General features: G+C 35.2%; 1 protein-coding gene across 1 annotated transcript; it reads left to right on the plus strand.

The window, feature by feature from the left end:
• Positions 1–2820: 2820 nt before the first annotated feature.
• Positions 2821–6079, plus strand: LOC108380674 (EF-hand calcium-binding domain-containing protein 2-like). Its single transcript, XM_017637068.1, has 4 exons — positions 2821–2921; positions 5222–5548; positions 5656–5866; positions 5969–6079. The coding sequence occupies exons 1-4, from the start codon at positions 2821–2823 to the stop codon at positions 6077–6079; spliced, it is 750 nt and encodes a 249-aa protein (XP_017492557.1).
• The last annotated feature ends 11895 nt before the right edge of the window (positions 6080–17974 follow it).

Genomic DNA, 17974 nt, shown 5'->3' on the forward strand with positions numbered 1-17974 from the left:
AGAGCACTATACACCACTCAAAAAAATTAAAGTTAAATAAATAGGCTATGAAGCAACCATTTTGGTTATTTACTATCGAAACCAGATGAATTTTCGTGGACCCCCACTTACAGCTCGGGGACCCCCATATTTTTTTCATGCCAACGTAGAACCTTGTCGAGTCTCCCGTGGACACCTGGACCACTTTGGGAATCACTCAGATAGCCGAATGACAGAACATACAGCGGGAAAGCGGTTTTATTACTTCAGCTGTTTATTGCGCCATGCTCCTGAGTTTAGCGAACGCTACAAAGTTCGGGTGTCAATCGTTTTTTTATGAAAAAAGGTTTCACATACAAATACGTTTTGATAATTTAGAATTTTCGGCACAAGGCGCAAGTAAAAATCCCGTGTATTTTCTTATTGCTTTTTACACAGTATACAGTAATCCAGATAGGCAAAACAAAAAATGTAAATATGCTTATTTGACAATTTGTTTGAATGTATTGGTTGATATTTTTTTACAGTTGTCGTTTTCGTTAACCCAAATGAAATCAAATTTAATATTTTCTTATAGTGAAAAATATCTTATAGTCACATAAAATAAAATAACGGGAAAAATAAAATTCCAAGAAAATCAGGAGTGAAGCGTTAGCGATTGTGACCGGATGTAGTTCCTACATAAGTCATACCGCGTTCCGGACACAACTTTGAGTGAATAATTGAATGAATAAGGGCTGACTTTGGAAAATGGTCACATCGATCATCGATGACGATAAGAATTGGTTCAGCCGTGTCTGTTTGTAAATACGCTCACTCGAACAAAATTGAGATATTTTAACGAAAGTCGGTGCCGAAGTTGCTTTTGGTATAGTTTAGGTTAGAATTAAATTTTGGCGAAATCTGTCAATAACTACGCCCACCTGCCATGTAGTAGTTAACAATACTTTTGTTTTATTATTATGTTTTTTATGAATTTTGCTGTTTAAATTTACATTTCGAATATATCAAAAAAAATCCTACACATGCACAATATTTCATGTATTAATTTTCAAATAAGCATATTGTCAATGGCTGGTTTACTGTATACTGTGGCTTTTTAGTACTGTCAAAACGAAAGAAAATAGGTAGGGGATCATTTTTGTCATTTCGTTTTGTTGACATCCTAAAGTTATGCCATTTCGTATTGGCTGACATTCTAATGTACTATTGTAGAGACAAAAATATCTAGTACCCAAGGCATATTCAACAAGGTAGAAGTGACAATTCAGTCGAGCTCTCTCATACCTGACTGTAATGTCAAAAAACGTAAACAAAGAAATTAACCCTTTGTTATGCATGTACCATATTTGATAAAATTCAATATCTATGAAATGAAAGTTTTTGTAAATATGAAAATATTTAAAATCACATTAAAATCGGCTTCATTTTAGTTTTTGTATTTTCTTTTAGTGTAAATGTGGAAATGCATACTTACTCAAAATTACACACTAAATGAAACACAATTATTTATAAAACCGTTTTGGCAATTTTCTTATTTTTATTAGCCCAATGTTTTTGAGCATTTATTTTTTTATTCAAATAATTAATTCTAGAGTATATTCGACAGTTAAAAAAAATTTTTGATTCTTTCTTCTAAATTTACATCGGAACTTAACTTCAATAATTCAGCTATTAAATTTTTGCAATGCGAAATTTCTTTTCCATTAAATTTATTAAAAATTACTTCCAATTTCTTTATGTCCACAAGGAATTCTGGTTTTGGTTTTATCATACCACCATTTGAAATTTGGTCTATCCATGTATGTATATGAGTGGGAGATTTTCTCTTCATATTCAGTAATGCTTAATTTCCGTATGATAAATCCAGCTACCGTAGGCCTCAGCAGCTAGTGTGCTAGTAATGTTGGTGCAATATTTTATATTTCATCAATAAATAATAATAATAATAATAAAAACACGACTCTTTTCATATGGCATTATGAAAAAAGGAAAAGGGATGTTAAGAACCAGAACGTCGAATTTATAACAGTAAATGGTGATCTAAAGCGGTAAATTTAGTGGAACGAAATTGTATCATGGTGTTCGCGGAGCATTTGCTTATATGTATATGTTAATGTCGTGCTTGTTTATGGCAGACTTACTCAGTTTGGGTCTGTGCATCAACAGCTAACTTCGTCCCCGCATACACCTCAGGAACCGCCGACACTTCAGATAACTCAAGCACTGAGGAATTGTATGGTAGAGGTACTGCACCTGGGAACAAACGCGTCCGCTTGGAAATACTCGGCTGTGATGGGCAACAAATAAAGTCACTGCCACTAAAATGGTGTTCGCACACACGCGAAGAGTTGTCGCTTCACTTGACAATTAGGAGGTTTAAAATAACGCACAAATTTGTTGTCCTGGCTCTTGCCACACAGAGCGCACCGCTCGTAATTCCTTTCATTTTATTTTTGTATGTATGTATTTAAAATCAGTCGCACAGCTCAAAATTGAAAATTGAAATTAAAAAATTAAAATTTTGAATTCTATAGGGTTAAGAGTTGACATTACAGTCGCAGTTCAAAAGAGAGAAATGTCGAAATCACTTCTACCTTGTTATGCCTTGCTAGTACCTAACATAACCTTAATAAATTAAAAAAAAAAAACACAACAGCTGCTATACTGCAACTACCTGTTCAATATGCCTTAATTTGATGTGTGTCTCTAGCATAAAACGAACTAAAGTAACTACAAGGGAAGTATAAAAAGTCACTGACTTATCAAACTACCCTGGCATGTTCGCACTGCAAATACAACTTGACCATGATTCAATAACTTGACTAGCTCTTACTCACAATGGCTAGTGGCATAATATGTAGCATTTGTATAGCACAAAGCTGTTTGCTCATTGGTTACCCGCAACAAAGTGTTGGCCAATCAAAACAGCTGCATTGCAAGTAAGCTACTCACTCACACACTCAACATAACTGTGAAGTGGAGCACAGCGATGGAGGTTGGTTGGAGCATGGCGTACTGCACATACATACATACATACGTATGAACATACATTACCCAGCAGGGAAACTCTGAACTAGTGAAACAAATTTCTAGTTCCGTACTAGATCTTTATCACCAATAACGACCTAGTCTGATAGTAACTAGATCCCTGCCAATTCAAAAGCAGCGAAATGTGGTAATTTTAAGAAACTATTTAATTTCAGTTTTTAAATCAACATATAGCTTGGAAAGGGTGAAAGTAGCTGCTACATATGTCCCCTTTTTCTACAAAATTATATTTTAATGCAAGGACAAAAGAAAAATTAGAAATGCATCCTTTTCTAAAAGTTCGAACAAAACAGTCACAGAAAATATTTTAAGTCCCACAGAACAAAAAATGTTTCATCAGAAATCTCTATGGAATGTGAGGAATTTAGAACTAAATCGGAACTATCGAAAAAATAATGCAGTGGGGGCTTGTATATTTCAAATTAATATTTGTTTAGCGCATATTTCATTCAAATACTCTTTCATTCTGCACTTCACAGATGCTTCTTCATAGTTTGTATTAAAACAACCAGTAAAAGCAAGCATCTGTGCACACTCAGCCACAGTCAAAGGTATTAAACGTGTTTTCAAATGCTCAGTTTGAATTGCATACATTCTTTCGAACAAATTTGATTTCAAATTGGAAACACATTTCTTTGAAAATAAATTAAAATCGCGTCCATGGGAAAACTAAAAAGACTCTGAAAAAATCATGTTACTTTTTTTTTGCAGCGGAGGCAATTGACTCTTCTTAGGACATCGCATTGTTAAATTCGCCAGTTGCTAGCATTCAAAAGATAGAATTAACGCGCACTAGTCTTGGCTCTAACTTCTCTAGTACCGATCCAATTCGGAACAAGTGCGTTTCGTCACAGGGCAAGAACAAAGTCACACGCACGAACATAAGTGCGATTATATGTATATACATAATACACATATGTATATGAGCGCCTGGTATTTATTGCAGTGTGTGTAGATTTGAAGTTTGTGGGAAAATTAATTTGTGTTGCCATTTTGTCGTTTATTCAAGAAGAGTTCAACAGCCGAAACTATATTAGTGAATTATATAATTAATTTGGTCTCATTTTAGAAAGATTTTTATATGATATTTAGGCCATATTACGGCTTTTTTTTTCTTACGATGGCCAGCGACGACGCGCTAGACTGGATGTTATGCAACCTGTAGTGTTTGAAAATTTTGGCCAGAAAAATTATGACCTAAAATGGCAATTCAAATACTATAAAATGTAATGATTTAGAACGCTTACATTTTTTGAAGTCCGTCCAATAAATTTTTGTTTCGTAGTATTTTTCATAACAGCCCGTCAATTCGAAAGCAAGCTAATATGTAATTAAAAATTTCGAAAATTAGCAGACACACCAAATTAACACAGTTCGTGAATGAAATTCATAAATATCTGGTATTCTGTCTCTGCAAAAAGAAAGTTTTGAAATTTTGAAGCAAAGAACTAAAAAAATTAAGGAGCAGGGGAAAGCTTCCAGAACTGTGCTAATTTTTATTTATCGTACTCAGCATTTTAAACATAATTTTCATCAATATTTGTATACAAATTGTAATCGAAGTTGCTATCGTTATCGCCGCCTATCTTGTTATCGCTCAAAGTTGTCGAATAGTTATCGATTGTTTTATTGTTATCGTGTTTTATAGTTATCGATTTTAATTGATATAGATTTTTTTTCGTTATCCCCTGTTACTTTAGTATTTTCGATAGCGTTGTAATTAACATTTGTGTTTTTGGTTGTATTTTTAAACATAGTATATATAACGACTCGTAAAAAGTAATATGGGTATTCCCTTTAACTATGACAAATATAATAAAAAATCTCAAAAACTTTACTAAAGTTTTTAAATTTCTTTAAAAAAAAAAGCGTTCGGGCCTCGAGTTTCTCAATTTTATCGACATTAAAAAGATCACACATGTAATTACCTAAACTTATTTCGATTAATACGCTCGGATTTCGATTCCTTACCCTCGCTATCACTGTTGTCCAGGAAACACAAAATAAACAAATTTACAATCAAAATTAAAAATGTCAAAGAAATTGTAATGCGAAAAACTTGTGGAAAGTGAAAAAGTTGTAAAACAGCTTTTATTAAGTGCAAAAAATAAAATAATAAATAATAACTAGCCATAGCAACTGCAACCAAATTGTTTGTGTCGCCAAATTATAATCTTCCCGATACACTTAGAGCTTCGCCAAAATCATGGAGACTGCAAGTAAGTGGTGCAATTGCATCTCGCATTTTGTACTTCAATAACAAGCACGTTCCCATCACAGTTGCCATCAACAATGAATTGGAGCAACGCATATCCGATGCCTTTTGCATATTCGATCACCACGGCGATAAACGCATCGATATACGCGAAGTGGGCACAGTGTTGCGCTTCCTTGGCTGCGTGCCTACCGAGCAGGAAATCAATGAAGTCATAGCAGCAACCGAAATGGAGGAATCTGCAGGCGATGTACATCTCTCCAAATTTATGCCGCATGTGGCGCAATTGTTAGCTGAACGCAAGTGCGTATTGGGTGAAGAAGAGGGTAGAAGAGAAGCGTAGCTCAAGTTGAAATGTGTGAGTTGTGCTTTCGCTACTTTCGCGTTTCTTTCTTGTCTCTTTCGTCTAGAATGGAACCAGCGTCACCTGAAAAAATCTTAGCTGCCTTTCAAGTCTTGGATCCAGAGCAAAAGAGCTACATAACCAAAGAGTATATGAGTAAGATGATGATGGAGGAAGGTGAACCGTTCACACAGGAAGAACTCGATGAAATGCTTGCCGTAGCCATTGATCCCCTTACCGGTAATATACCCTACGAGTTCTATATCAATCAGCTAATGGTAAGTGAGAATTTTGTTATGCTACTATAACTTTTGATCAACTTGCACTCTCTTTTGTACTATGCACTTATTTATGTATTCGCAACAAATGCACTTGCTGAGCATGCACATAAAGATTCAATTTTTGAGCTTGCGAAAAGTTTAGTAGTTTCCAAACAAAAAGATATGAAACGCGCATCAAAACGCGCAGGAAGCAAAATGAGTATTGTTTGAAACTTATTTTATTTGATTAACTAAAGTTGACTTTTGTACTATATTTTTATTAAAATATTTATGCAAATTTTATACTTTCAGGTTTACCTGTAAATAAAACATAAAGTTTGCTTAGAGTAGCGGCAACTTAATTAAAAAGTTTCTTCGTAAACACACACAAAACAGCATACGAGTCTGTGGCTGTTCAGGCTATTAGGAATTTACTTAAATGATTTAAACAAATAGATTAGACGTACATTAGTTCGGAATAAAGAAACATTTAATTAAAAACTGAAATTGGAGATTTTTTATTTACTTAAGTTATCAAGGAGATTTGGTTCATTTTGTGGAAATATCAAATTGACACATAAAGGCGAATGGGTCATCTGGTTTCGTGTAACGCAAATAACATCATCGAAAGGCGTATATCGTTGATATGCTCTTAGTTTCCAACAATATTCTATTCACTCGCTCAAGAGCGCCGATGTTATTTATTAAGCACGGTATAACTGGTTGAGGTTTGGCCCGAAATTTCAACTCCCATGAGTATTCAAGAGACAATACCTGCCTGGTGGCGAGGAGATGGCCCCGATAGCCGAAGTGAGAGCTTTTGCCGAGCACTCTCAGCAGACTAGTCGATCTTATATTCACTGCTGTGTCGCCAATGCACATAGTACTTGTTTGGAGAAGCACTGACATCAACAAAAGCGGCGTATGCCTACCTCCTTGATTTAATTAATCCTATTTATCCCAATGATGAAATCCCCAACACTAAAATCACAAGATCCTGTCAGTTTCCCAAATGAATGCTAAACGTGTCTTTGTAGACGAATTCTTTATGCTCCTCTAGCCATCGACGGACAGTCAAATTTCTTACGTCATCTCTATGAATAGATCAATCCGGTCGATATGATAACTCTAGCCGTTATTATCAATACTCATTGGGCAACCGATATCAGCTGTTCATAGGAGATTAATGCCCTCGATTGCAAAAGATAACCTCTACCACTAAAATGGTTCTGGTCCTAGCAGACCAGATACTGAGTATTCCCTCGCCGCTTTATCGTCTACCTTAGACACCGTAGTAGCCTAGAAATCGGCAAATCATGCATTTAGGAAGAGATTTTTCGCTCTCGGTGAGTTCGGGAAAATTAATTTTCAATACTACGATTTATTTTGACGGCGTCGGCAGGTAAGTGGTACTTCAGTGCAGACATATCAAATTTCGTAGCGCAGTTGGGTATAGACTGGAGAATGCGCGCAAAAAGCCATTGCCACCAATCTGGTATATTTTTTGAAATCAACTTTGCTTAAATCTCTTTCGTCTGACAAGCGTATTAAAATATTTAATTTGTCAATTAAATTGATTTTGATTTATTACATAAAATGTTTACGGTTAGACCGTTCTTCAGTCCCACTCGTTGGACACCGGTATTACAATATTGCATTAATAAAATTTCTAAACAGGTGGCAGCCGTCTTCAAGAACACTTTTGAAATAAACTTTTTTTAAACCTCACTCGTTTGGCATCCATACTAAAATATTTAATTTAACTTGTTATTCAATTGATTTTTAATTCCTGACCAATCATTAAAAAATTGCAATGCAATGTTGTTATCAAATGAAAGAGAAAACCCTGTAAAATTAAAAACTATTTAATTGTTTGGTGCATAAGGACGAATGGATATGGAAAATTTCATTTAAAAATTTTATCCTTGAAAACCTTTGAAAATTTGCAATATTTATTTTTGAAAAAGTAATATATTAAGGACTAATCTACATACGACCACCTCCTTGAATTTCGTCCTTACTTTGTTAACTTAAAAAAAATTAAATTAATTAAAAGCGCAATTTCTATACTTATTCGTCCTTTTAAAACAAAAACTTTAATGTTTTCAAATATTTTGTTGTAGTAAGGGTCAACGATAATATTCAGCCTTACGGCATGTTTACTTATCACGCAATGACAATTTAGCACTCCCCCGAATTGTGAGAGACGTAACTTGCTTAGTCTCAGGCGCTCCCCAGGCCGCCTCCGGTCTACACGTGCCCTGAGGGATTTTGCCAACTTGCATTCCAAGGTCTTCGCCCAGCGCTCGCTGAGCTGACTAAACGCCCATCTGTTCAGAAGCAGACCACACGGCAATGACGTTTGAAATCATAAATAAATTTTATTTTTTATTTGTACGACGAATCAAATAGATTTCTTAATTCATGCCGGAATTAAAATAAAAAAGGATTTTAAATTACGCAACGCTGGTGTTTAAGTTATATGCATTATATTGCCATGAAAAGCTTCTCAGATCCAAGAGACCGAAGAGTCTAGAAAATTTTGAGAGTAGAATTTACTGCCCAAGCTTATCCGCTGTTTCCTATATTTTCATTGCAGGGCCTTATAGGCGCCATAGTGGGTGCGTATGACTCGCGAGTCATCTGTGTACGTGTTGGCTCGCCTTTCGACTGCACACAGCTGAGTCATTCAGAGCCAGCCAGAGTCATGTCGGTGCAACTATCACATATGTATGTACTTATTTAGGTATTTTCAGTAACACATCCAAACCGACTCGCGAGTCAGACTCACGCTTATAAAACTCAATAAGTACCTTTTCTGTCTTTATCTACTTCAAATAACCGGCGTATGAATCAAGATATGTGCACTAGTGCATATCGGGTTTAAAACAAATTCGAAGAAACTCAAACTTGAACTTTAAAGAACTTAATATTTTCCAATTAGAATTCCCATGCTCTAAATGCTCTTGAGAAAATATATATTAATGAAGAATTAAATTTCTACTAAACAAATATGGTAGAGGAAACATAACAGGGAGGTGATACTAGTAAGCCAAAAGCTCACTGCTGCTTTGTTGCATATCATTAACTGTGACCAGACGGCGCAGTAGTTATATTAGGTTGCATGCAACATAGAGCCTTCAAAACAACAAAAATTATAAGATGCACAAAATCTCAAGAAGAAAACGGCTATGGTGGCATTCACCCTGCTACTGAGTAAGAAGTTTGCCAACTAACTAATATAGATGAATGTGTATGTGGCTGCATTAAGAGCAGTTGAAGCTATTTTACGACATTATTGTTGTTTTTCTTTTTGTTGTTATGCATAATGTGATTTCATGTACTCGAAAACCCATTTCCCATGAAGAAGTTCAACAAAGTGGTGAAGTCGTCATCCAAAAGTCTATGCAGTAACATATATGTAGATACATACATAATTATCAAAAATAATAACAACAGCCGTAATAAGTGCGACAACAACAGCAAAAAAAAAAAAAAAAACCTACTAAATTGCTTGCAACAGCGTCACTGATTAAAATCAGCAAGAATAAATAAATTCCTAAGACGCTACGAAATGACCCTTCGTCATTCATACAAACTCTGCAGCGAAAGATTCCTGCTTATCACGGCATTCACTGCATAATTTAATCACACCAGAAGCAACAACAATATCAACACTAACAACCACAATTGCATTGCCGCAGAAATGAGGTGTACACAAGTGCGAAGAGCAGCGTCTTGACTTTTACCTTAAGACAAATTAGCATTTTCCTAAGTATTGAAAATAGCACCCCAGCTGTCATGCTAGTGCATACAAGCCCGGAAAAATCGTGAATCCCGAAATTCTGTGGTTTTATATGACGATGTGGTTTCGTTTATGTATTTAGTCCCGAAATATTTTTTTAGATCACGAATTTCAGGGACTTTATAGGATATCTAGTAAAAACATTTACTTTAGAAAAACTAGCCTAACTAGCTAACTACAGAGTTGCCACACTTCCAAAAGTTAAATCAATCAACTAACAAGCTAAATAAAATATTAAAACAAACGGGGTTGTCAACGAAAAAGGGGTTCAAAAACGATTTATTTCAAAAATACATTTCGAGGCGGTTGCCACCTGTTTATTAAGTTAAAATCAGTTAATTAATACGTTAAGTAAAGTATAACAACAATGTGGACAGCAAACTAAGGACTTTAAAAATGATTTCTTTCAAAAATAATTTTGAAAGGGGGCTGCCACCTGTTGTTAAAGTCGTTTCAACTAACAAGTTCAACGAAATATTTTTAAAGGGTGTTGCCACCTGTTTAGAAATTCAAAATTTAAAACTTAAATCAAATATTTCAATGTGGATGTCAAACATGAGAAGTTATACGAAAGCTGCATCTATTTGGAAAATAATTTTGACTAGGGTTGGCACCAGTTTAGGAATTTTATTAAGAAGCTAAAGGAAATCTTACTATTATTATAAAGGTGAAAGTTTTTTTTGTGAGAGTGTGAGTATGTTTGTTGGTCTTTCCCCTGCAAACCAAAGTTCCCGAAATCTTAAGGAAATCGTTAGGAGTATCTCATTTCTGTAACGATTTTTTAAGAGAATGCACCCTATAAAAATAATTTAAAAAAATTTATATATTTTACATATGTATGCAGCTACGAAATGTAAGTTCCCTGCAAACCAAAGTTCCCGAAATCTTAACGAAATCTTTAGGAGTATCTGATTTCTGTAACGATTTTTTTCCGAATCTTCAAAGAAAATTATATGAAGTGGTTGACACGAACTCGTGAAGAAATTTCTGTACGAAAAATAAAGAAAATTCTGAAAAAAGTCTGCAAGAAATTCTTCACATAGCAGCATTATTTTCATTTCTTTACCGATTTTCTTCCGAAATTTCGTAGAAGAATGGAAGTGTGCGTAATTTATTTCATTTTAGAAAATTCGGCAACAAATCGGATGGTATCTTTCCGAATTCTTTAAAAATTTTTTACGATTCAGAATACTCTGATAAAATGGTTTGCAGGGTTGTTTTTTTCATTCATTCATTTTCTGGAAGCTCGAGACAGTAAAAAAAAACTTATTTTTCAGTGATTTTTATTTTATTTTTTAATACATTTGAAATCATAACGTTAAACCGAACTTAACGCAGGCAAAGCTGCGGGTAAAATCTAGTTTAACATAAGCCCGTTATTGCCTGAATGATGGTATAAATATTCGTGATCTCGAAAGCGGAAATCCGGGATCTGGCATTCAGTTATTCAGGATCCCGAATTTCTATGTTAGATACCCCAAGCCATCCACACGCCACACCACCACAACCAAACCACCACCACCACCATCACAAATTCAGCGTCCGTCAGACGCGCGCGCCAAGCAGCCACCGCGCCGCAGAACAGGTGCCAAGATGAGCAGCAAGTGTGCCTATTACCAGCCATAGTGGGAGCTGTGGTAGTGCTGGCGCTGGTGCCGGCGCTCTCAAGCGAAACAAATTTCGAAATGAAACTTTTGCGCAATTTTCCCACGCGATTTGTGATTTTTTTTTTCACTCCCTCCTCTTTGCCTTCAATTTTATTCAAGCAGCGTGTGAAAATTTTGAGGCAAAAACTATGCGTGGCGAAAAACAAAAGAAAAAATACAAAATAAGCAAAACAACGCTAAGGTTGTTTATAAGAAGTTGGAAAAGATCAGATTTTCAAGTTAATTAACCACTAAGAAAATAAAATATTCAAACATCACCTCGTACAAATGTAACAGGGTGAGTTGAGACCTTTTGTAGTTGCTTAGCTGGAAGCCAAAGAATTTTCCTTTTCCAACTAGAATTTCATGTATATAAGAAGTGTAGCACGCAATGCGCTTGCCCTTTGGAAACTATGTAGTTTGGTGGTGGTGGAAATTGTCTTGAAGACGTCTTATAAGAAATTGCTCTAGATAGTAAAGGGAAATTTTAATAATAATGATAAACGTAGAGAGCATATTTTTGGTTGGGAATTCTAATTGGTTGCGGGAAAAGAGACCAGTCGGGTCTATAAACAAATATATGTACATATATATGTGAGCATGACTTAAGAAGTTTTTTTTTTTTTTTATAGATACTTAGCTTTAATTTTTTCCCACAGATGTAAAGCTAGTATATCTTTTAATTTTATTAAGGTATACTTATTTTATATACAAAAAATATCTACATACATACGTATGTATGTATTATTATGACAAGCACATTCGCCAGTTTAGTTAATATACCTATAGGCGTCCAGACTTTTTTTACAATTTGTATGAAGTATCACGTTTGTCGTTTAAACCTTTCGTTTCAGTTGTAGGGAAAAAGAGGAAAGTTTTTGTTCTACGAAAGTTTATTTAAGCACAGGGTGACCAGACTTCCTGATTTCAGAGTCGAATTAAAGTGTCTGACTGGTTTTACTTTTCACGTGTAAATATATCGTTAGGCGCCTGTGTGTATATCGTTCACATAATAAGATAGTGACTTATAGATGTTAAGTGCGTAAAAATGCACCAGTTCACACTGGTGACGTTGAAGATGCTTGTATAGATAAGTAGTCGTCCTAACCATAATCATAAATTTTTTTAAAAGTTTCACTCTGTGGTGTATCATGACCATCGAACCATCGTGGCTCTGCAGTCAAATTGAACCGAAGTTGTTTATTGAATGTATTGCTTATGTTATGATCTTTATTTTCAGATATTATTTACTCTGCTCAAAAGCAGAATGTCTAATAAACGCTTAAAAAATCTCAAATTTCGATTTTTTTGGGGGTATCTTCCGAGTGTCCTGATTTTTACCTTCTACTCATCTGGTCACCCTATTTAAGCATATTCGAGCATCGGGATACAGTCGATTATAGAATTTTATAGGAAACTCCTAAAACCCCAAATGAATTTTTAATGCGGCATTGGATCCATTTTGACCCTTGGCTGAGAGATACTAAAACTTGCCTATAGTTTCGACCCGATTCTTAAACCAGTTGGCAGCATTTCAGCGCATATACATATGTATGTGCTATGTATAAGGCATTAACTTCGCCATAATGTTTATTTTTTCTGTCTATAGAAGTAGAATGTGGAATATGCTTAAATCTGCATAAGGTCGTAGTTTAAATTACCTTACAACTCCAAACTTTCTAAATATGGACGAAATCGGACTATAAATACTGGCTTCCCAAATATCTCGACTCCTTGTGGAGTAATTCCTTTCCATGCAACTAATATAAATTATAAATATGAACCAAGTCGGACTGTAAATACGGATTTTTTTCAAATATCTCGACTCCTTCGCCACCTATCGGATTAATTCATCTTTATACTTATGAGCACATGTATGGTGTAATAAAACTTTTTGCAGACGGAAACTAACCACGCCAACTTCCTATATAACGGTATTTTCGCAAAATGTAAAAACTAAAAAGAATTTTTGTTGCAGATATTTTGATATTTTTGGGTAAACTTTTAACAAAAAATTTTAATCTAATGTAATTTTCGAAAATAGTGAAGCCCAGCAACGGCTCATACAAAACTCTAAGTGTGAAAAACAATTGGTTTTATAATATGCTAGTCATTTTCTTCCTTGCGAAGTACGTTCGATGACAAGAAGAATATGAGCAACACCTTCCACAAAAGAAATTTCCGAAAATCAACCGTAAGTACTTTAAACTTGCACTTTATTATACTTTAATTAAATGGGCTGCAAAACTGCATACTCAAATTTTTTTTATGAAATCTAATTAAAAAGCTCGAAAAAGCGCGTTGAAAAAAAGTACATTAAAATTTCGGTTGGTAGATTTGGGCAGCAGAATTTTGTTTTATTCAAAATAGCTAATATTTTTATAAGTAACCTACAATAGGTTTAAAGGCAGCATTCGACAGCGTGTTATTACTGTTTCATTTAAAAACTCAATGTTTGTTAAAAAAAAAATACCCTTATATTTATATTTCTAAAAAATTTCTGTTAGTGTTGATATTCACAATATTTTTTACGCATTGTGAATAAAATTTATTGCGAAGCAAATTTGTACACTACTATACATTTTAATTTTTAGAGAAATTGCGCATTCTCTCTTCGAAGTAGGATTTGTCTCCATAAAGATCGTGAATGCTCTTCAGCCAGACAATTTCAGCCTCCAACAGATAATGAAAGATGAAATATTCTATTCAATGCCCTTCACGTAGACTGTTTTTGATTTTAATATACATACAAATTGTTTTTATAACTGTCTTTGGCTGTACTTGTGGCTGTTGCGCCATATTGTTTTTTTTTTTAATAAAAAAAGTTTGAAAGGCATAAAATTAAAATTATCGTTTCTTAATATGTTCGAAATCTAGATGACCGAAAAGGATTCATTGTTATGTTAATTATATTTAATGTCACATTTTCACCGATTTTATATGATTTGCAAAAATGATTTTTTTCAAATACGGCTTTCCACATTTTACAATAAATATTAAGCATTACGGAGGCGCGTAAATTTAAGCGGCGGTAGCGGAAGAACTCGTTGCGTTCACAAAATTACATTCAGGAGAACCCTAAACAAAATTATTTTTAAACTAAATTTTTTTTTTAAAACTCTTACGTACATCACTCATATTTTAAAATTTAATTTAACTTGTGTATAAGTTAGATAAATTCGACTTTTCAAACATGTCGCAATCCTCTTTACAAGTATTTTCAGAGTTAAATCTTTTTAAATCTCTTTTGTCTGGCGTTGTGATATATGAATACTGCAATTAACTGATAAATTAAGTTGAAATACTTCTTTGTAAACACGTGGCAACTCTCCTAAATACAGTTCAGAAATAAATCCCCTTCAAACCCATTTCGCTTGATTACCATCTGTTAATAATTCATTTGAATTATTAAAAAAATTCAATATAACCTTTTCAACAGGTGGCAACAACCCTCTTCAAACACCTAAAAACATTCTGTATCTTCAAACTAAAGATTTGTTAACACTACTATCTCTTTAAACCTGTTCCTTCTGGCACCCATTGGGTGATACGTATTTCACTTAGCTTTGAACAAATTGAAATTTATTTTTTAAACAAGTGGCAACCCTCAACATTTACATAGTTTAAAAATAAAGCCGTTTTAAAACCATTTAGATTGATACCCATATAGGAGTAGTTGATTTATTGATTTAAATAACTTGAATTAATTTTTTTTGAAAGGTGGCAACTCTTTCAAGCCCTTTAATTTGACACCTCATGTTTGAAAATCAAATGAACGGTGCAGATTTGATGACCTGCACAAAATATACCCTCGCGTAATATATATCTATAGATGTCCTCTTCAGTTTTGCGCATGTAAACTATGGTACATGCATGGCTTCTTATCTCACGAAGCAAAGCGTTGAAAATTTTTGAAATCCAGCAATAACCACGCCCACTTTCTATATAACAGCAATTCTCAGAAATGCAATACAAATGTACATTCCATGAACTCATGCGCCGGATATAAAAGGTTCGGATTCGGCTGAACGTAGACTTCTTTAAATAAAAGGTGAAATGTCCTTACCCCAAGAAAAAGAAAATTATTGAAACTGGCATTTGAAAGCGAACGGGTTTTTTTGTGGCTTGGCGAACGAAATATGAAATTTGGTACGGCAAGTTCGTTGCTTAAGTCTTTCGTTTATGCTAATGTGTGTATTCATAGAGCTGCATATTTATACATACATACATACCTACAAAAGCATATGAAAACCTCATGGAAAAAATCTAACTCACAAACGCCGAACAACAGCATTTATTAAAACTTCATTTAGCGCTAATAAAATTCGAACTAATTTCGCAAGCGGATATACGCTTTTCGTTAATTTCACTTAAAAAAAAGCCAAGAAAATAACTACATTTGTATTGGTGATAATTTGTAAAGGCAACAGCGACAGCAGAAATACCCGTAACAATGCGTCACATAAAACTTCAGTGCAGCTGGCAGAGGGCAAAAGCGACTGCCTGGGAATATTTTAGCAGCACACAATTCCAAGATTTACTACAACGAACGGAAGGTGACTTGGCAAACTGCCGTTAGTTTCATTTGAATTTTACTGTACTATTTTCATAACTATTTTGATTTTGGTTTTTTGCTTGCTACTCGCCGGTGGGAAAACGCATAAGCTCCACCTACTACATATTTGCCACAACAATGGACAACTGTTTTGCGGCGCTATTTTTCGTTATTTTCATACACATAATTGCCATTTTGGAGTTGCTCAAATGTAGCAGTCAGTGATTTCAACATCATTTCAAGCGGTTTTGAACTAGGCTAGTTTATAAGCATGTAAGTAGGTATATGCATATGTATTAAATTCAAAATGGCTGCGGTTAACTGTACGCTTTATGAATTTCGTCACAACTTGCTGCTTTTTGCAAAGTTCGTGATTTTTGTCATTAAATTCGTTGCTTTATTTTACATGTAACCACTATTCGTGCTCCGCTTCTATACTTACATACGCTGTCTTTGTGGTATGTATGTAATTTATGAGAGGCAAAATGGTTGATTTGATTTTTTTCGAAACTACACCCAGCCATGAGCCACTGTCTGTAAGGGAAACTAGTTAAAACAAAAAAAAACACTGGTGACAACATAATGTTATAAGTAACTAGGTGGTTGGGGATTTGGAAGGAGCAGGTTGGATGGTTTAGTTCGCATCACTCTTAAAGGTGTCATAATTCAGATCTCTTCCCAAGTTAAGTATGTAGGAGTAATTCTGGATGGAAAACTTTAATGGAAGTCTCACGTTAAACATATGTATGATCTCCAAAGCATTGGCGTCACTTTGGCAATGTAAACAGGTATTTGGTAAAAACGTGAGGTCTGTCACCAAGGGGTAGCCTCTCTCAGCAGATGTACACCTCGTTGATCAGACCTATTGTCAGTTACGCTTCAGTGGTATAGTGGAGCAGCCTCTCAATCAATAGCATGGGAAATCTGCTTATCAAACTTCAAAGGACAGTCGCTGTATGGGAACTTTCTTTACAAGCCCTGGCGCCACTCTTGACGCTCTGCTAACTACATGTTCACACATGCGGAGGCTTTAAAGGCCACCTGCAAGCTTTAAAGAAATTGATTTTGATATGATACTGAGTGAGGCGAAGTGGAGATTATCATTCTTGGGTAAATTCAACAAGGTTGAGTCGCTGAGACTGAACGCAGGCTTAATCGTAACACTTGGCCAGGGCTCACGCATTGTCGAATCTTAACAGATGGCTCCAAGACTGACACTGGGTCAGGATCTGGTGTCCATATTAAAGATAATGAGAATGACCTTCCCTTTTCGTGGGTATTCTAAGCCGAGATATTTGTAATCCTCACCGCTTGGTGAAAAATAGGTAGAAAAATAGGAGTTTACGTATTTGTAGTGACAGCCAGACTACACTCAAGGCATTGAACAGCCCCCTAACTACTTCCAAACTATATAGTTCGGCAATGCAACTCTCGCCTAAATTGTATTGTTTCAGGTCACTCAGTAGTACCTAGTAATGCGACATCAGATCATTAGACCGGGTATTTCTCGGCCAGCAGCCACTTATAGTACTCTCACCTTCGGCCATCGGAGCCACCGCCAGAAACTGGGTAAATATTTCATTCAGAAATGACTGGGAGGCCACGAGAGGATGCATATCGGAAAAACTCATGCTGTCCTCATTCACGGAGGGTTTTGCTAGGAATTTGACTTTATTGGGACTGCAGGCAACTTCTGGAACTGTTGACTGGACAATTTACGTGACACAAATACCTGACAGTGTTAGGCATACGTGGCAACAGCATTTGCCATTCCTGCCTTGAGCTCTTTGATACTCACAAATCTGCTTCGATGTATTCGTAAATCAAGTAGATTTAAAACAGATTAAAAGAAACATGAAAACAGTACATCGTGCGGCATATAGCCTGTGTGCTGTTGTCTGCACGCGTTGTTTTATGTATTAAGTTCCGACAAAAAAAAAAAAAAAACAAGCATAAGTAACTTTTCGTGAATGTAATTATGCATGTTATCATCGCGCCTCAACTGGTTAGACAGATGGCGGTGAAACCTTACGTCGCAGGCTTTCAACATCGACCAGTTCCAGCTGAAAGCTCCTCTAGAATTTCATGACTAGATTTTATGCACTGAGGCTAAGTAATGA

The sequence above is a fragment of the Rhagoletis zephyria genome, unplaced genomic scaffold (assembly GCF_001687245.7).
Source record: "Rhagoletis zephyria isolate East Lansing unplaced genomic scaffold, Rhagoletis_zephyria_1.1 Rzeph_scaffold_00128, whole genome shotgun sequence".
Classification (NCBI taxonomy): domain Eukaryota; kingdom Metazoa; phylum Arthropoda; class Insecta; order Diptera; family Tephritidae; genus Rhagoletis; species Rhagoletis zephyria.

Bases quoted from the DNA above. Each gene is read 5' to 3' on its own strand.
- LOC108380674 (XM_017637068.1), top strand. From the start codon at position 2,821: ATGGCTAGTGGCATAATATGTAGCATTTGTATAGCACAAAGCTGTTTG. The intron at 2,922-5,221 runs GTAAGCTACTCA...CGATACACTTAG, and splicing joins TCAAAACAGCTGCATTGCAA to AGCTTCGCCAAAATCATGGA. The intron at 5,549-5,655 runs GTGCGTATTGGG...TCTTTCGTCTAG, and splicing joins CAATTGTTAGCTGAACGCAA to AATGGAACCAGCGTCACCTG.